Raw genomic sequence first — 19828 nt, 5'->3', positions numbered from 1 at the left:
AGTAGTAATTTTCCTACTAGCTTGTTAAGCTATTAACGTGCTACTTATAGCCAGCGCATTTAGCTTAGGTGTCTGATTTCCTAGAGATTTAATTAGCGCTTCCCCTTTTTACGGGTAGTTGCGACTTCTTCCTATAGGTATATTCTTATTTAAAGTTAGCGATTAGGTTCCTTAGGGGAAGTTAATCTTTGCCGTATCTTTCGTTATAGAGGTCGAGAGCCCTTATTATTATAGACTAATATAGGTCCCACTCGTCTGCCGCTATAAGAAAGTCCTATCTAATTCTCACATCGTTAAGTGTATCGACCTTAAGGTCTCGTAAATCTATAATAATTTAGTCGAGCTATTCTGCCTATGCTTTCTAGTCTCGCGTGCCTCTTTTATTAATAGAGGTCGTGTATCTCTCGTAAATTAGCTTTTTCTCCTCTGCCCCTAAAGGCAGGGCTTGCTTCTTTAATTCCCTGATTTTCTCTCTTAGGCTATTATGCATTAGGGTTATCCCCTAAAGCCCTTTACTAATCGTTTTCTTAATTAATTCTTTGAGTGCGATTAGGGCTTTCTGCTAGACCTTATAGCGATCGAATTATAGCTAGAACCTTTTCTCGAGGTTGCGAAAGGAGTCCTTTGCATCCTAGTATCGTTCGTTATAGCCTGTTCGCCTCGCTAGGAACGCAGCCTCGGTTTCATCTTCTCGTTGGGATGGTCTCCCTCTAAGGTTAACAATAAATTGCTCCCAGTCCGGCTATTAGGGCTATTTAAGCTCCTTTATGCCGTCTAGGTCAGCATATTCCTAAATCTCGTAAGTCTAGGCCCACGATTTAATCCCCCTAATCTATAGGGTCTAATCGAGGCTTTCCTTTAGTCTCACGATATAATTATCCCCTCTTGCTTCCTTTAACGTTATCTTAGGAAAATAAGGGGTTCTAGCTTAATAAGTGATATCCTTCTTTAAGGGATGCGTAATTCGTGCAATTCGTGTGTTTCTAGTAGTGCCCCTTAGTGTGGCTAGGTTCCTTGCCTTAATACTATAATTTGAGCGTTATAACGGCGTTAATAGCTCGTAAATAGCTTTAAAGGTAATATCGGCGGGCAAAAGATGGTCTAGCCGTGTAGGCCGGGCTCATAACTCTTAAGCAGTGGCTTAAGAGTATAGTGGAAGAAATAGGGGCATAGAAAGGTGAATTTAGTGATGCATGTCTTAGTCTATCTATTGGGACAAGGGAGGGGCTTATATAGGTATAGTGACCACATATAGCTAGCTAAAAGAGGGCAATAGGATGTTCCTATACCTAAGTCAAGCCTACATAGTGTCCTTGGGCTAGGGGAGTTATGTTGTTCAGGCAGGCTTCCTTGTGCATGACTATTGGGTCCACTGAGCATGACTGTGGCTACTTATGCCCACTCTCTCTCCTCAACACCCTTTTTATACGTGCACACCCTCTTTAAAGGAGGCTTTTATTTAAACTAGCCTCCCCTCTCAACTACCCCGAGCATGGCTATTACCCCTGTTTGGCCCGGCTACCTGGTTCTTCTGAAACTTTTTTCTCCCAAGTTCCAAGTCGAATTGTTATACGAAGGCTGATGTCAAAAGAAATCATACACGTAGAGGTAACTTGGTGCACTTCTTACCGTATTAGGTTTTCGGAGACCATAATCGATGTCTTGTAAGTTTCTACTGCTATAAGTTCAACCTGTCTAGACGTAAAAGAGCATATAGGCCCTGCAGAGGCCTATGCCTACAACTTTTTTTCTTCTAGAAAATACTCTCTTCTTGTAAGTTGTGAATAACAGAAGTAAATACAAAGCGATCGTTTAAGTATACCGTGCGTGGCAGCTCCTATATGGTAGCAGAGAAAACTAGGAACCCATGCGCGTATGATTTCTTTTGGTATCAGCCTTCGTGGTTTCTTGGCAGATCCCATAAATTCTCTACTTGCACTTACGGCCCATTTTGAAGATGCGCACCAACGCCTGACGAAACTGCAGGCGCGCCACCCCTACCGCGTCCTCCTCTTGATCCCCTTCCTTCTGTGTTTTCTTGGGTCGACGATCTCTGTTATGACTCTGCGAGAGACGTCGGGCTGCAGCAGGTTTATGGATCTTATTGTGCAAGGAAGTGTCTTTAAACGCTTGCGTTGAGCCGCCTTAGGCTAGCCTAAGGAGTCCGGCGAGTAAGGCAGTCAGTCCACTAACAGCATACCATCCAAGTTGAGCCTATGTGGCCAATGTGATTTGGGCCGTTATCTTGAGCGAGTTTAAAACCTGGCCCTTCTATTGGAGTTGAGCTGTTTCTGGTATTCAAGTCAGCTCGCTCGGGCAAAACACCGCTATTAGTCGAGGCTTACGAATGCCAGACGGAAGACTATAACATGAAGTTTAACTTATTGCGCGGGCTTAGTGATCGTAGTGAACACCACCACCTTCTGATAGTGCCAGCTCGGGAGCTGTAAATGCTTGTAGAGTGACGCGCGGCAACGATAGGAATCGCTATAGAGCATGCCTCATTGCGCTTGTGAGCATACTGCTGGCAGAATATTTATGCCGGACAACAGGAATGTTTTCAAGATCTGGGCTTTCTTTCATTCACGTCTTGGTGTTCTGGAAGAGAGGGAAGAATTGGAAAGCCAGGGTTGTTTGTATATCATAGAATAAGTTATGGCCACTCCCCTCCAAGTATGTTGCCCTTCATATTGAACCAACGCTCTGGTTTTACCAACTCGCAGCGAGCCGCTTTTGGAAGGCATTCCTGCAGCTTGAAGCCCCGGTTATCGTCCCAAGCTCGCCTTGCATTGTCCAGAGCTCCTTGACCACACCGTATCATCACAATTTCGTCGCCGGACCTGGGAAATGGAAGCGGAACAAGAGGAAGCGACAGTGTACAAGATGACTGCCTCCAGATCCCCGACATTAAACGCCGCCGGAGACTTCCCAGACGTGCTTAGGAAGGGGAAAGAGAATGGTAGTCTTGCAAAGGATAGCACATGCAGCGAAAGCGACCAGACAGACCAGAAAGTTGCTGCAGATGAGTATCCGCACGGGATACGGCTAGTCCTCCTTGCGGGGGCGTCTACCATGGGCATCTTCCTGATAGCTCTGGACCAGGTGAGAAGCCATTTTCAATGGCACTACATGTAGTCATGTAGCACATTCTCCCAGTTCCATCTCTAACACAACTGCAGACCATCGTCGGGACAGCGATACCCAAGATCACGAGCGAATTCCATGGCATTAATGACGTCTCTTGGTACGGCGCGGCGTACTTCATGACCTTTGGCGGTCTCGAGGCTGCTTAGGGTAAAGCCTACAAGCACTTTAACCTCAAGCTAGGCTTCCTCGTTGCGATCTTTATCTTCGAGCTCGGCAGCTTGATTTGCGGTGCGGCTCCAAACTCCAAGGCCTTGATCCTTGGCCGCACCATCGCTGGTGTTGGCAGCGCTGGTATGTTAGTAGGGTGCACTAGCATAGTCGTTTTCAGCACCGAGCCAAAGACGCGGCCGGTATTGATGGGATTCATCGGGCTAATGTACGGCCTTGCTGCCGTTCTTGGACCCATGCTCGGCGGCGTCTTTACGGATAAAGTCAGTTGGCGATGGTGTTTCTACGTCAATTTGCCAATCGGGGGTCTCGTCGCTGTCGTTGTGCTTATTCTTTTCCACCCTCCGAGTGCTGCCAAGCCCCCCGAAGTCAGTCTGAAGAACAAGCTGTTACATTTGGATCCGGTTGGCATCGCTCTGGCTATGGTGGCTATTGTCTGCTTCATCCTCGGCCTTCAGTATGCAGGAACCGCCCATCCGTGGAGCAGCAGTCTGGTGATCGGTCTGCTCGTCGGGTTTGGCGCTATCTCAGCTGCCCTAGTCACTTGGGAGATATTTCTAGGCGAGTATGCCATGCTATTGCCGCGATTGCTTAGAAGACGGACACTTTGGAGTGTGGCCCCTTATCAGTTCTGCTTCCTCGGCACGCTTTTTCTTCTTCTTTACTACCTCCCCATCTATTTCCAAAGCATTCGGGGCGCGAACCCCCTCGAGTCCGGCGTCAATAACCTACCCATAGTGGTGTCGGTGGCTCTATTTTCTATTATTGGCGGCTCTGTCGTCTCTAAGACTGGTCAAGCGACAATAACCATGTTTGTTGGCGCAGCCATTGCCTCAGTTGCGACTAGCCTAGTGTATACTCTCGACGTCGACTCGGCGACTGGAAAGTGGATTGGCTATCAGATTCTCGCCGGATCTGCCATCGCTTTTTCGGCGCAGAATGGCCTAAATATCGCACAAGCCAACGTGAGCCCTGAAGATGTCACGGCCGTCACGGCCAACCTTTACTGTACGTGTCTTCTCTTGACGTTTTCGTCACGAGTTAGAGCTAACGGAGATTTGCAGTCTTCCAGATGGTTGGATCTGCATTCAGCACCTCGGCGGGATAGGCGGCCTTCGTCAACAGACTGCTCGCCAACTTGCCCATCACGGCCCCTGGCGTGGATCCAGCCCCGGTTATGGCGACGGGCGCCACTGGTCTCCGAACTGTATTCACATCGGATGAGCTTCCTGGTATCCTGCTTGCGTATATGCAAGGCATTAAAGCCGCCTTTGCAGTTGCAATTGGCCTATGCGTCATTGGGTTTTTAGACACCTTGATCATTCCCTGGAGCAGACTCCCTGCTTATGTGGGAGACAAATCTGACGGCGACCGCAAAGATGATGCCGCTGCTTCAGAGTGATGGATGGGCAAGTTGGCCACCGCCTCGCCAACCATTGGCGCTTTCGGCCCTGATCCACAACGTCGGGCAGGTGGTCGGTGGTCTGGCGCTATTTCACGCCCAATCAGGCAGTGAAGATATGCCCTTTTAACCAGGGAGCTTTCAATGCTTCCTGGATATACATGCTCATAGACACGGGTGAGGTCATCACGGAAATCTGGCAACGCAGGGCCCGGGTCCCTCAAGGAAACGCAGTCGGCGTAGATTGATGGACCTCCAATTCAGAGTTACGAAGCCGGCGGTAAGTCAAATAAAGTCTAAGACGAAAGAGTGTCGCACCCTACTGCTCCTCACACACCAGCACAGAACGGCCCTACTGAGCGTTCTGGGGGGGTAATAGGCACAAAGGCTAGGAACATGCACGTCGAGGCGAATCTCGATGATGATATGCGGCCTGAGACCTGGACCGCCGCCACCCAGCTGTACTACCAGTCGCCTCAACTTCGCGAGAACCAGAAGACTCGTTTCCAAAGGCTACACGAGCGGCTTAGGGACAGCAACCGAGACACTGGCTTCTCAGCGAATCCTTTACCCGACATCACTCACCTGAATGCATATGGCTGCAAAGCCTATCCTTGCACTACTACTGCGCTTCAGGGTACCCAGAAGAGAGACCTTAAGACGCAACCATGTGCTGAGATGAGTTATCTCCTGGGATATAATTCCCATTGTATTTACAGTCCTTGGATCCTATGACGTTTGGGAGTCCGCCGAGTCCGTGATGTCACTTTGGATGAATTACCAGCAGAGTCTCTTGCTTCCCTGCTGTTCAGATGACATGAACGTCTTGAGATACAATAACCACACACACACACACACACACACACACACACACACACATATATATATATATATATAAACTATCTAGTTGCCTTTGCCTGTATGCCGTGCGTGCTTTAGGTGTATGCCCTCGTCCCCGTTAGTAGTTACAGTAATATCGGCGCCGCTATTTATACCGTATTGACTTTTTGAGTCACGTGTATCATGTCGTTTAGGCAAGGCAATAGTGTCGCAGGTGACTGTAATAACCAACAGATAGCAACAACAACAACAACAACAACAACTCGTGACCGCTCGCGCGCCATGATGTCGGCCTCTCTCATGCGCTCGGCAACGGCCACGGCCGCTCTTCTGCTCCTCGTCCCCGTCGCCGTGTCCGCCGTCCGTCTGAACCGAGCCGTCCGCTCCAAGACGACGTCGCATGCGGGGGTCCGCCCGTCCCATGAGACGTCCCATGAGGCGTCTGAGGAGCCGCCGACGACGACGGCGCTCCTGCTGCAATCCCCAAAGGATCCCGCGAGCCTCCCCGCACACGTTAAGTCGCCGCAGTGGGTCGTCGCCTACGAGCGCGTTGTCTCCAGCCCCGTCCCGATCTCGTCCCTCGCCGACCCCTCCTCGTCCTCCACCTCTAGCCATGCCCAGTCCAGTCCGTCGGCCCTGTTGCGACGATATATGCGCGCAACACACATCGCCTTTGCTTGGACGCCCCAGGCCTGGCTGATCCGTGCCCTTGTCGGCGACGCCCACGCTCGGCGGAGCTTTGACACCGACTGGATAGACGCACTAGCCTTTGCGCCTGGTGACCTCGTTAATGGCGTCTACAAGGTTGCCTGTCATGAGAGGGAGGGGCCGGGCTTCGCTCTGCCGGAGCGGGCAGAGCTGCTTATACAAGCCCCCGCAACCTACAGGGGGCCAAGCGTCTGCGGCTTGCTCCTTGCCGCTATCGAGCCGGCCCTCTCTGCCAGTGCAGACACGGCGGCAGGCAAAGGCCATGAGCCGAGCGTCGTCTTCGTCAACGAGACGTGGATGTGGAGGCGAGCCGGTGAGAAACCCGTGCTCCTGGAGACCCCGCTGGGCAAATGGTTCCATGGGCTGTTGGCCCGATGGCTTGTCTTCAAGGGGCTCGACGCGGTAGTCGTGGCGCCTTGAAGGGTGGCAGACCGAGGCCTCGTTGGCCATCGCCCAGCATGTCCGTCGCCATGTGCCGAATTCAATTTCGAAAATACATATCTTTCTCCCGTCTTGAGTCTTTTCTCTTATCCTAAGACTTTGGTCATCACATGCCGCCGAGTGTCCCAAAACCAACCCGTGGTCACAGATACAAGGCATTGGATGCCGGTGCCAGAACTCCCTCACAGCAGACAGGGACAAGACGTTCGACTCATTGTCGACACATCCGTGGTGGGCATCTTGGCTGGCCAGGTCAGCCTCGAGGTTGTTTTAGACGCCTTGCGCCCGCCGCTGCAGCCTCCGGTATTACCTCGTTGCGACGCCACGCGTCCCGGTGTTGACCGTATGCGTGTCAAGGAGCCCCATTCGCAGCCGGCCAGGTCCGGTGGCTTCAAACAGCAACTCCACCGCCTAGGCTCCCTCTGACGGGATGATCCAGCGAGACATCTCTCCATTAAAGTGCAAGGTTCAGAAATGATGCACTGGGGCTTCTTCCCCCCTGAGTACGTACACGTTGCGATATACACTGGGCCACCGACGCCTTCTGTGGAGGCAGGATTGGAGGGGACGACGCGAACATACTCCCAGGCTGATGGTCCAAGGCTGTCATCCACATCGGCTAATGATTCATGGCCTGCACGCCAAGCGGACTGGAGAGTTACTACTGAGGCAAACTGCAGGGTTATATTTCAAATCGCCCGAGTCACCGGCTCGCCAGGACCTGTGGGCTGCGCGGTGTCGATCTCGGAATGGCTTTCTTGGAGATGAGGCGACGCTAGACCCTTGTCTTTTCACATCGTCTGTCGGACTCGCCCTCTGTAGATGCGCGAGGCAAAGAAGCCGAAAGTTGGGAGGAAACAACCGGGTGCGTCCGCGCTTACATTGCCTTTGCTTATTTTTGGTAGTGGGAGAACAAGGGTGAAACGGAGATTCTGAGTTGACCTCGGGCAACATCAAACATTCAGAGTGTCGGTAAACAAGTCAACCGTCCCGAGTCAGCAGTTGCTTATCATCCTTGGGCGATGGGACAGCGTCGGATCGGCGTGTGCAGCTTGGAGGTGGGTTCGGAGGAACGATTGCGAACCGTCTCACGGTCTGAAGGCCTGTCAAGGGAAGAAGGGGACGCGTCCAAGTCTCCCACCCCCATGGATGAGTCGGCTGTGGCGCTGGCAGGCAGGCCGTTATCTTTGCACATGCACGCGTCATGGGGCAGTCGAGGAAGATGACCAAGACGTTGCGCGGCCAAGTCTTGGCACAGGGATGGAGTCCATGCGAGTCGAGGACAAGGTTGGCGATCGCTCGAAGGGATGCTGATAAGGCTCATCCACATATGCCTGCGGATGTCTACAAAGGGCGCACAAGTTTCCACGGCAAGGACCCAGGGGGCCACTTGGTTCGCCCAATGAGGGCGGCTAATGCAAGGAACCGGGCTGCGCTCAGCTACGCGCTGTGGGTAGACTGTGGGCGGATGGAACGGGACGGGGATTGTGGTCGGTCCGGGCTGGTTTGGTCCACAACTGAGAACTCCATATTGACCGGCAGCGGTGGTTTTGACCATCGCGTTGGTATCTGTAGAAAAGAAGAGAAAAGAAGACGTGAAGAAATAATACCTCGTAGCTACTGTACTGTACTGCTGGCCGCGTCGTCTCGGTGGGCCCAAGATAGCCGCCGGGACAGGGGTGGGCATGTCGGAGGAGAGACGGGGCCGGACCGGGGCCTGGCCGGCTGTTTTTCGGGGCGCCGCTCTGCCGCCTCGGAGGTATGAGCGGGCCGGAGGGTCTCAACCTTAATCTCGCAGACGAATTATGCAGGGGAGGGTATTTGTAGTATATGCAACAGTATATGCAACGGCTTACGTGTTCATAAAGTAAATTTACCTCAACTTTATGGAGCGCTGTATTTATACTTATTTATGCATTATGGGTTTATGCATCGAGTATCCGTATGGAGCGTCAGTTGGCTGCTACAGATTGGGTCCCAATGGCAGTCGATTCTATTGCATGAGATGGCCGAGGCGGAGATGGAAATGGAGACTGGGCTGCGTAAAACATGACGAGGCAACAAGAGGGACCAGTTGTTCTTGTTTCAAGTGTCCGTAAAGTTGTACATGTCACTGAGAGGCGGATTCGCATTCCTGGCATCAAAGAGCCCTGTTTGGCACCGTTACAGTAGGAAAGAGGTGCCAGAAAGGTGCCAATAACATGATCCAGAGGCTGGGCAGACACGGGACAAATGGTGTCTCTCCAGGGCTATTTCTCAGGTCTAGCACAGAACCGGCAAGTGGCGGGAAAAAGCCACGCTTGCACCACTCCCAAGCCCGGCCGGGAGTGCTCTCGGCATTGAGGCCGCACAGGCAGGGGGTGGCAAGTCAAGACGGCTCCCCGTGGGCGGATTTCACCGGTTCCCATCCTCCATCCGAGGGTGTATGATGGTGACAAGCAGCTTCTCTCTGGTGGCCATGGTGGAGGGGGAACAGGGACCCTGGTTTTGCAAAACTTGAATTTATAAAAGCAACGAGGCAATTGAGAGTCCTGTAAAGAAGAGCGGCCAAGGGAGGAGGAGAGAAAAAGGAATTCCCTCGAGTGTGCGAGGGCTTGGCGCTTGCAGGGTGACCCTTGATGCTGGACGACGGCCGAACCCGCCGGAAGCCAGGGAGCGCCACCACTGATGGAGGCTGCCGGAGCGATCGCTGTCGTGCTAGCGTGGCAGTACCTGCAGCAGGGGCAAAGGCCTGAGCCGTGTCTCTTGGCCTCGTTCACTCCGTCGTGGCCGTCCGTGTTGATGGAGCCGGTCCCGCTGTTGGCTGTGGCGGATGAAATACAGTATATACATACATGGCAAGACACAAAATTGCGGCTTTCGATGGCGGGCAGGCCAAGAAGGGAGAGAAGAAAGAAGCCTCTGTCGACGAGAGAGATGAGCCAAGAAAGGGGGGGGGGGCATCTGTTCATCGTCATCCCTGGCGGAGGCGATGGGACATGCAGATTAATTACACGGCATGCAGAAAAACACGGTGAATTGCCCTTTTCCTTCATCCGAACCAGCTCGCTTGAGAGTAGCACAAAGGCCCAAGCAGCGAAGCAGCAGGTCAAGATCAAACAGGTTTCTCCTTCAGTTTGAGGACTGACTCGGCCCCCGGGTGCCCGTCACAGAAATGCGGGTCGCGGAGGGGGGCGGCCGCGGAGAAGGAAACATGTAAAAAGGCTACGGGCTTGGGCCATTGAATAATTAAATGGCTCGCACATTGGTAGAAGGGGAAAGAGATTTGAACAAGTGACGATGGAAGCAAGAGGGAAACCACCAAGACCAAAGACACACGTCATCACCACAGAAGCGGCAGCTGAAAAGGAAATCAAGTGCGTAGACGCCGTTTCGAATACCCGCTGTAACAGAGCTACTTCCTTGTTTCTCCTCCTAAAATAATCACGGGCGCTGCTGGTACACACGGCAGAGTCGACTCGCTGTAGGGACGAAACGCCGCCGCGACTCGAGGCCGCGCTGTAGCTTTCCAGCGGACGGTCCAGTGTGCCTTGGCCCCCCTACCCGCGGCCTCTTGGCAAGGGCCCGCACCGCCTCCCCTGGAGACACCGCGATCTGCGCCTGTACCTCCAAACCTGGAATGCAATCGTTTATGCTCCGGACAAGCCACCGACTGGAGTGGGCTGCAACTCCCGAGGAGGGACGACCAGGCGGCAGCCGAAAAAAAGCCCATCTCTGACGAAAGCAATCTACTGCCATTGGACCGGACACTACAGGTAGTTGAAAACAACGAACAAAAACAGAGAGAGCGAGAGACGGGAGGGAGAACAAGACGGGCCGTCCATGTCCGGCCGGCGTGGCTGCCTGGAGGCTTGGCGTCCCGGCCCCCGCCACGGCGCCGACGGACGACACGCCCGCCCCGCTATTCCGGCCAGGGACGTCCCGGCTCTCTCCCTTTCCCTACCTCTCTCCCGCATACGGAGCGCTCTTTTTATCTCTTCTTCTCCCTCGCTTTCTGTCATGAGCCCAGAACGCGTCTACCGAGACACAGCTGCTGGCTTACACGTTTTACATCTCTTTTTCCTCTCCAATGCCCTTGACCCCTTGATGTAGCTGTGGTTTGAAGTTGAGAGGCACCGTCGTGTATATACGACTGTATCAACAGGCTTGGGCCTTCTCGCCGTGACGGAACGCGGGAAAAACAAGAAAAACCGAGCGCAATGGCATGCATGCATGGCAGGCCAGGCCAGCAGCAGCCTTGACACGAGACGGGGGCCACCCCCATCTCTTATCTCTGAGAGCGTGCATGTGCAACGTCGAGAGTTGAAACTGGTTTATTTCCGTACCACCTCGAGACGGCTAGTGTTCCGATGGACCTCGTCTCTCTCCCGGCCGGCTCCTCTTGGAGACGACCCGGTCTTTCCACAGACTACTTGCTGGAGCTAGACTCCTTTGGCCAGGGCATCTGCAAGTGCCGCGAGCGGGTTCCGCTTGTCAACAACCCAGCCCGCCAGCCTCCTCGGGAACCGCATCCCTCCGCCGCCCATACAGTCGCCGTCGACGGCCTCTGTAGCATCGCTGCGAACCGCGACGTCCAACGTTCGGAGCCGGCCCCCCACACCCACCAGCGTGAGGCAGGGCTCGTCCCAGCGCGGCCTCGGCGATCTCTCACCCATGGCCCGGCATCGCCCATGCAGGCAGGGCCTTTCGCCAATCCCCTCCCTTGGCTATGGCCGCTCATCATCCATCCATCCATCCCTGGCCTCCCGTCTTTGCCCGTCTACACGCACACTTACTTGCGGGCCTACCTTCCCTCCCGGCACCGCTCCACCAGCTTGAGACGCCGGAGCCCTCTCGTCGGGCCTTGGCACCCGCCCCGCCCGAAAAGGTCGCCCAAACATCCATCCGCCTCTCTCTCCCGCTGCATAGACGGCGAGACGCTTAAGGTTTGCCTCGTCCGTGGCGTGGCCCGCAGCGGATCTCTCTCTTGCTGGGCTGCCAAAAAAGGGAATCTGCTCCCCTTGAAGGGGTGCGAGGCGGAAGGGCACGGCCGCCGTCGTGATCTCCCCGGAACAGAGGGAAGGGGGGGCCTTATTCAGTTCCGGGTCGCGACAATGATAAGGGGAGTCCATGTCTCCAGTTTATTGTTATATCTTGTCCTCCTCTTTTCTCTTTCCGTCTTCTCGACTTCTTTTGTTTGACCTTCATTACTCGATCCCGGGTTCACGGTTTTGACAGCCGTATTTGTCTTTTCCTTCCGTCGTCGTCGTCTTCTTCTTCTTTAGCCCCGTCCCTGCATCCTCTCCTCATCTAATTGATACATATCATCCGCTTCCCATTTCCCATACCTGGTATCTGGATAGAAGCAGCAGCATCACCACTCTCTCTCTCTCTCTCTCTCTCTCTCTCTCTCGCGAGAGCACGAGGAAGCAGAAGAAACGGGTCAAGATGGACAGAAACGGACCACGCCGATTCCAGGCCTGGACCGACTCCAACCAGTCGACGCGGAGAAACTCGACAGCAACCCAGCGCTCGCGCGAATACCCTCCCCTCGACATGCCCCCCGACGAGAAGCACCCCAAGGGCCTCGGCTACAACACCACGTCGACGCCCGTCCTCGAGTCCCAGCGCCCCGCCCCCCCGGCCCCCGAGGTCGACATCTTCGACCCCAACCGGCCCAAGCTGCCCTTCCGCCAGCGCCTCCACCACTTCACATGGGCGTGGTACACGCTGCCCATGAGCGCGGGCGGTCTCTCGCTGCTCGTCTTCGCCCAGCCCAACCAGTTCCCCGGCCTCAAGTCCATCGGCCTCGTCGTCTACATCATCAACATCATCGTCTTCAGCACCATCACCATCCTCATGCTGACCCGCTTCTTCCTCCACCCCGGCGACATGACCAGCTCGCTCAGGCACCCTCGCGAGGGCTTCTTCTTTCCCACCTTTTTCCTGTCCGTCGCCACAATCATCACCAGCACAGAGCGCTACGCCATTCCCAAAAACGACACGGCCCTCGTCTGGGCCATCCAGGGCGCCTTCTGGGCCTACCTCACCCTCACCCTCATCCTGGCCATTGGCCAGTACAGCTTCGTCTTTGCCGCCCACAGCTTCGGCCTGCAGACCATGATGCCCACGTGGATTCTGCCCATCTTCCCCATCATGCTGTCGGGCACCATTGCCTCGGTCATCGCCGACACCCAGCCCGACATTGCCGCCATACCCATTCTCATCGCCGGCTTGACCTGCCAGGGCCTCGGCTTCTCCGTGGCCGTCCTCATGTACGCCCACATGGTCGGCCGTCTCATGCAGTCGGGCCTCCCCAACCGCGAGCACCGCCCCGGTCTCTTCATGTGCGTCGGGCCTCCTGCATTTACCGCCCTCGCCGTCATCGGCATGGCCAACGGCCTGCCCAAGCCCGCCGCCGCCGTTGCCGGCTCCCTGTTCCTCGACGTCGGCGTCATCAAAACCATTGCCGTCATTGTCGCCGTCTTCCTCTGGGCCCTGAGCTTCTGGTGGTTCGGCATCGCCCTCGTCGCCGTCATCCAGTCACCCCCCAGGTACTTTCACCTCGGCTGGTGGGCCATGGTCTTCCCCAACACCGGCTTCACCCTGGCCACCATTTCCATTGCCAAAGAGATTGGCACCCCGGCCCTGTTGTGGGTGACGACAGGCATGAGCATCGTGATGCTGCTGATCTTCAGCTTTGTGCTCTACCACCACATCCGGGCCGTCATTGTCCAAGACATCATGTATCCCGGACGCGATGAGGACGTCGAGGATCACTAAAGCATTGCATTGCCTCTCCTTTTCTCCTTTTCTAATTTTCCTTTTCATCCATCACAAGTGCACCTTGGAACCCCAGATGGAGGGAGACCTTTCTGCATTCTACCATGGGAGGGCCCAGCAATGACGGGCACTCGGTTATAAAGACATTCACTCTAAACAGCACAGCATCATGGAAGGCAGGCGTTCCGGCTGGAAACAAAATTTGACTCAGAACTGAGCTACAAGGGGGAAAGCGCTGATATCAGAGACGCTACATATGCCTGAGCAGACTGAAGATCGTCACGGGTTTTATTTTAGAGAAAATATATAGCAAAATTGGCAACAGTAAGCTCGGGTCCCCATAATGAGCGACTTTCCTCACCCATACTCGGCGCTGTACGAACACGCTCCTCATCCATCCAGCGTGTCTGCACTTATTGGCGCTGTGAGCAGCCTGATACGAGTTCGAGGGTACAGGGAACGGAATGCCCAGCCTACATCGAAACGGCGCTTGGAGGTTCGAGACGCAGCCCCTTGATTGAGGCCGACCCTCGTATCATCTGCTACCATTGATCGCTGGTGACCAACTACGGCTTTCGTCGAGTCACGCATTGAACAAGAAGCCCAGCCAAAGACGATGACACTCGCAAGCCGTGGCGTTGTGGCGAGCTTAGTTAGTTTGTCAATGAAGACGCCGCAGGACACCCCGGGCGCCTATCGTCGTCCCTCTCCGCGACGACGGCTACCGATATCAATGGACCGATGCGGGCCTTGGGGCTTGCGCGACGGACTGGAGCAAAGGGTCCCTTCTTTAAGACTAGGTCTTGTCTCCCTCACTCCCCACCCCAGAGTGCCGCCATAGTCGAGACAATTGACGCAACGTCCTGCTCGACTCCGTATCTCTGGGCTTGAGCGATGAAGAAAACAGGACCATTGGTCGTATCACTCGTGGGTTGACACAATTCAAGCCGTGTGTTCGAAAAGGGGGCCAAGCAAGCACCGATGGGTGCTGGCTTAGTGTTGATGCTACTCATGTTGTCCAAACCCAACCGCTTTCCCGTCTGCCTGTGTCCCAGTTCCCATCAGAAACCTGCTGCCTGCCCATCCAGATGCCTCAAGCATTAGCCGCGCCATCAACAATCTGAACCTTGACCACCGCCCTCGCTTTCCCCCCTCCCGCCGGCGTCTCCTGGTGCCGCCCGCCGCCGACGAGCTTCATGGCAGCCACGGCGTCGTCGAGGGCGAAGCGGTGCGTGACGAGGCTCTCGAGGCGGGCCTGGTCGATGAGGCCGCCCTCGACGGCACGCACGGCCGCCGGCCAGGTGTCGTGGTAGCGGTTGATGAAGAGCAGCTTGACCTCAGCCAGCGACAGGTGCATAAAAGGCACCTTGTCGATGGTGATGCGCGGCGACACGCCCACGACGTTGATGCATCCGCCGCGCCGCACCGTGTAGGCGGCCGTGGCGATGGACGACTCGACGCCCGTGCACTCGAGCACCAGCTGCGGCATGTCGTACTCGGCCGCGGCCGCTGCGTGCGTGTCCTCGTCTCCCTCGTTTGTCTCTCTCTGCTTCGTCTCCGTCTTCTGTTCGCCGGTTCCACCGCCCGCAGCAGCGTCCCAGCCGCCCACAAACAGGGCCCGAATCTTGCATCCGCTCTCGGCCGGCTCATGGTCCTCGTGGACCAGGTACGTGCGGCAGGCTGGCTCAAACTCGCGCGCAAAGGCCAGCCGGGCCGGGTCCACGTCGGTGATGACGATGGGGTGCGCGCCCGAGGCCCGGGCGGCCGCCATGGCCAGCAGGCCGATGGGCCCGGCGCCGAAGACGGCGACGGGCGAGCCGAGGGTGACGGGGCTGGTGCGCAGAGCGTGCAGCGCCACCGACAGCGGCTCGAGCAGCGCGGCGGCGGTGAAGCCGATGGAGTCGGGCAGCCGGTGGACGTGGCTGGCCGGGTGCGTCTTGTACCGCTGCATGGTGCCGTGGTGAGGATAGACGCCCGAGAAGGCGACGTGCTGGCACAGGTTGTAGCGGCCGCCGATGCAGAGGAAGCACCGGCCGCACGAGACGCCGGGCTCGATGGCCACGCGGTCGCCTGGGAGGAGGGAGGGGAGGGAGGTCAGCGGAATGGCCATGCATCGGAGCCTATACACCGAGTATATGAAGAGATATATATATATATATATATATATATATATCTTCATATAGACTTGCACGCTCAAACAGTCGACCCCAAACTCACCCCTCTTGACGCGCGTCACGGCGGACCCGACCTCGAGCACCACGGCTGCCGCCTCGTGGCCCAGGATGCAGTCGCCGTCGACGGTTATGTCACCGATGCGGCCATGGTGCCAGAAGTGAATGTCGGAGCCGCAGACGCCCGTTGCGCGCACGTGGAGAAGCACCTCATCGGGCCCGGGCTCGTGGACGGGCGCGTCCTGCAGCTTGATGTGGCCGTCGGCCGTGACGACGAGCGACGGGTTCTTCATGTCGAAGCCCCTGGAGGCGGAGGTGACGGCCCTGGCGGCAGGCGGACGAGGGCCCGGCGTGGCCATGGGCGGGAGAGGGAGAGGGAGAGAGGCTTTTGGTCTTGGTGTTCTCGACGTGATGGTCTTTTTCGCCCTCGTTTCTTGCCTTGGCACTGGCGCGTCTCGGCTCGTACATCTCCCGGGCATCTCTCGCTCATATCCTCTCTCCCGCCTCCCGCTCCTCTCCCTCTCCCGCCTCTCCTTGGGCTGCGGGGGGCGAGGGGCCAAGGGCCAGCATTAGATATTCCTCGCCAGGGCCGAGCAAGCGGAAGCGCTGAATGACGTGTCAACGGGCATGTGCCCTGTTAGGCATCCCGGACTGAGCCCTACGCATGCACAGCACCGCGGGAGGCTCGCGAGGCGCGTCATGTATGTATGGATGATTGCATCGGTACGTAAGTCGCGGTTGCACGAGGCACCTTGCCACCGCCGCATGCGGCCGGCGACTCGTCCGAGGGGAGAGTCTGCTCGGCGTGTCCGATGCCATGGCTTTGCCGTACCACTCTGGCGGCACCGTGGCTGCAAAAGTAGGTGAGCCGTCTGGTGTCGCGCCATTGGTCGCCGACGCAATGTTTTAGCTTTTCTGCCTGGAGGACACGTCGAAACGTCTGCCACCGCCTCTCTCTCTCTCTGCTTTGAGCATCCCGGGGCGGCGACCACCGACGACTTGGAGTCGCCGATGGGGAGTCGGGTCGGGGCTGAGACGGGGCTTGAGGAGGGCATCGGCATCGGCTCACAACAGCATGTGTCCCGGGCAGGCAATGAATGGGGTGCCAGTCACCTGTGGGTGGCTCCATGGCCAGAGGCCACTCGTGGTTTCTGCCGACAGGGTGAGGCCGGAGGGTAAGGGGGGCATTGGGGGCATGGGCATGGGGGGCATGGGCATGGGGGGCATGGGGGGCGTGGGGGGCATTGATGAAGAAAAGGAGGTGGGGGCCGAGCAGCAGCGCCCGAAAGTATCCGTTTATCATGAATTTTATTATTATTAATTGGATTTCCAGGACGGCCATTGTAAGGTTACGACACGCAATCGATTGCACGCATGTCTGAATCCTGCATTGCCTGATTCCCCGCCAAACAAGAACAAGGCCAGCAGCGCGAGCTTAACGAGGCCATCCATCGAGCATGACGGATTGTGTGGGACATTCCTACTGTACATATCTGTACACACGTTTGGTATTATGTACAGATTCCAACACTGTATTCGTACAGTACACCCAGTAGTAACTAGTAACTATTACCTAGCAACGACACAGAGAGACAGAGAGGGCCCGTTTGTGCATCGGCGGCAGACGGGGATCCCCTGGCTCGCCGGGCTCCATCTCCCCGGACTTCCCCCGCGGGGGACGGTATTCCCTCAGCCCTCAACAAACACGGCCACCTGTTTAACCTTCTCAACAAAGGTTGATTCCCTCGAGACATGTTCTTCTTCGCCATCATAAACGAGAGAGCGATGGGTCGTGGGCTTGGCATACCCTTGACCGTGGACTCTCCAGCAGTAACACTCCCTCTTCAGCGCTCCTCGAGGCTGGATAAGCTTTGCCGTGACAGAATTCTAGAAGCCCGCCGCCCACAAGGGAGCTGATAAGGCGCCCAGCTAATCGTGACAGGGAAAAACCCTTCAGCCCGTTACAACCGCCGGACGCTGGCCCCCCACCACGTGAGTCCGCTGACCTCCCCCTCCTCCGCTTCCGCGACTCGAGCGCATCCATCGTGGACCTCGGGAAACAAAAAGCAAAAAAAAAGAGGCGCCCTCGACGCCATGCTTCCTGTGCTCGTCGACACAATTGCTCGCCTTCAGTCGCATTCCACCTCGTCCTAGAGCAGAAGAGTCGAGGAGAAGGACCGTGGTCGAGTCGAGCCTCTGTGCCGGCTTGTCCTCCTCCTCCTCTCCCCCTCCTCACTCCCCCTCTCCCCCTCCTCCGCACTCCTCCTCGCTCCTCCTCACTCCTCCCACGACGCCATCATGGACGGCCGCAGACACTCGGCCGCCGACCAGGCCCTCGCCAGCCTCGGCTACAAGGGCGAGCTGCCGCGCAACCTCAGCATGATGAGCATCCTCGGCCTCTCCTTTGCCATCATGGCCGTGCCCTTTGGCATGTCGACGACGCTCTACATCACCCTCACAAACGGCCAGGCCGTCTCCGTCCTCTACGGCTGGATCCTCGTCTCCCTCATCTCCGTCTGCATCGCCGCCTCCCTCGCCGAGATCTGCGCCGTCTTCCCCACCGCCGGCGGCGTCTACTACTGGTCCGCCATGCTCAGCACCCGGCCCTGGGCGCCCCTCGTCAGCTTCGTCGACGGCTGGCTCACCCTCGTCGGCAACTGGACCGTCACCCTGGCCATCACCTTTTCCGGCGCCCAGCTCATCCTCAGCGCAATCTCCATCTTCAACCCCGACTACGTCGCCACCCAGTGGCAGACGCTGCTCTGCTTCTGGGCCGTCATGCTCGTCTGCGCCCTCGTCAACGCCTTTGCCTCGCGCTACCTCGACCTCATCAACAAGCTGTGCATCTACTGGACCGCCGTCAGCGTCGTCGTCATCCTCGTCACCCTCCTCGTCATGGCCCCGGCCCGCCGCGACGCCGCCTTTGTCTTTGCCCACTACGACGCCTCGGCCAGCGGCTGGCCCACGGCCTGGTCCTTTTTTGTCGGCCTGCTGCAAGGTGAGTCTCCCAGCCAGGCCTCGCCACGCCCGTGCTCACCCCTTCTCAGCCGCCTACACCCTCACCGGCTATGGCATGGTGGCCGCCATGTGCGAGGAGGTCCAGAACCCCGAGCGCGAGGTCCCCAAGGCCATTGTCCTCTCCGTCGTTGCCGCCGGCGTCACCGGCGTCGTCTACATCGTCCCCATCCTCTTCGTCCTGCCCGACGTTCAGATGCTGCTCCAGGTGGCCAACTCGCAGCCCATCGGTCTTCTCTTCAAGACCGTCACCGGCTCCGCCGCCGGCGGCTTCGGCCTGCTCTTCCTCATCCTCGGCATCCTCATGTTCGCCGGCATCGGCGCCCTCACCGCCGCCTCGCGCTGCACCTACGCCTTTGCCCGCGACGGCGCCATCCCAGGCTACACGCTGTGGAGCCGCGTCAACACCCGCCTCGACATGCCCCTGTGGGCCCTCGGCCTCTCCACCGTCATCGACTGCCTGCTCGGCTGCATCTACCTCGGCTCCACCGCCGCCTTCAACTCCTTCACCGGCGTCGCCACCATCTGCCTCTCCACCTCGTATGGCGTCCCCGTCCTCGTCAGCCTCGTCCGCCGCCGCCAGCACGTCAAGCACTCGCCCTTTCCCCTCGGCCGCCTCGGCCCCGCCGTCAACGTCATCTGCGTCGTCTGGATCGCCTTTGCCATTGTCATCTTTTGCATGCCCGTCTCGCTGCCCGTCACCGCGAGCTCCATGAACTACGCCTCGGCCGTCTTTGCAGGCTTCGCCGCCATCGCCTTCGTCTGGTACTTTGCCTACGCCCGCAAGAACTTTACCGGCCCTCCCGTCGCCGACGCCGACGCGTACGGTCCTGGCGTCATGTTAGGCAAGTCTCTCAAGGACCCCGCGGAGAACGGGACCGCCGACTCGGAGGAAACACAGGCGCCCGCCGTCGAGGGAAAACCCACGTAGATCATGTCATGCTATGCTGTATCATATATTTTTGCCTACATAAGAGCATCATGAAATCATTGGGTAAAACTGGCGATGTCGTCACGTCCTGCTCCGTGTATTATTTCATCCTCTACACTCGGCCTCGATGCAGGACAGGCTATACCCCAAAATTTACAAATATTGTCCCGGTTATTAGCAAGGGTATATTCTGAGCTCGTAGATGCAATGTAATCTCATCGCCCTTGCTCGACCTCGACACAG

The 19828-nt window shown here is 56.9% G+C and overlaps 5 protein-coding genes across 5 annotated transcripts; 4 read left to right on the top strand and 1 right to left on the bottom strand.

Moving 5' to 3' along the window:
• Positions 1–2883: 2883 nt before the first annotated feature.
• HRG_07512 (major facilitator superfamily domain-containing protein) lies at positions 2884–4717 on the top strand (the record flags this gene model as incomplete). Its single annotated transcript, XM_044865983.1, has 6 exons — positions 2884–3102; positions 3180–3276; positions 3301–3438; positions 3466–4323; positions 4380–4390; positions 4424–4717. 6 exons carry the CDS (start codon positions 2884–2886, stop codon positions 4715–4717), a joined length of 1617 nt encoding a protein of 538 aa, XP_044718947.1.
• A 1122-nt stretch (positions 4718–5839) lies between these two features.
• On the top strand, positions 5840–6685 carry HRG_07511 (uncharacterized protein; the record flags this gene model as incomplete). Its single annotated transcript, XM_044865982.1, has 1 exon — positions 5840–6685. The coding sequence occupies one exon, from the start codon at positions 5840–5842 to the stop codon at positions 6683–6685; it is 846 nt and encodes a 281-aa protein (XP_044718946.1).
• A 5448-nt stretch (positions 6686–12133) lies between these two features.
• On the top strand, positions 12134–13468 carry HRG_07510 (voltage-dependent anion channel domain-containing protein; the record flags this gene model as incomplete). Its single annotated transcript, XM_044865981.1, has 1 exon — positions 12134–13468. One exon carries the CDS (start codon positions 12134–12136, stop codon positions 13466–13468), a length of 1335 nt encoding a protein of 444 aa, XP_044718945.1.
• Positions 13469–14561: 1093 nt separating this feature from the next.
• On the bottom strand, positions 14562–15998 carry HRG_07509 (alcohol dehydrogenase groES-like domain-containing protein; the record flags this gene model as incomplete). Its single annotated transcript, XM_044865980.1, has 2 exons — positions 14562–15538; positions 15686–15998. The coding sequence occupies 2 exons, from the start codon at positions 15996–15998 to the stop codon at positions 14562–14564; spliced, it is 1290 nt and encodes a 429-aa protein (XP_044718944.1).
• A 1939-nt stretch (positions 15999–17937) lies between these two features.
• HRG_07508 (amino acid permease domain-containing protein) lies at positions 17938–19585 on the top strand (the record flags this gene model as incomplete). Its single annotated transcript, XM_044865979.1, has 2 exons — positions 17938–18637; positions 18687–19585. 2 exons carry the CDS (start codon positions 17938–17940, stop codon positions 19583–19585), a joined length of 1599 nt encoding a protein of 532 aa, XP_044718943.1.
• Positions 19586–19828: the final 243 nt, after the last annotated feature.

Source organism: Hirsutella rhossiliensis, assembly GCF_020360975.1.
Source record: "Hirsutella rhossiliensis strain HR02 chromosome Unknown scaffold00008, whole genome shotgun sequence".
Classification (NCBI taxonomy): domain Eukaryota; kingdom Fungi; phylum Ascomycota; class Sordariomycetes; order Hypocreales; family Ophiocordycipitaceae; genus Hirsutella; species Hirsutella rhossiliensis.
Note: the sequence above shows the minus strand (reverse complement) of the source record. Positions and strands in the feature narration are given on the sequence as shown.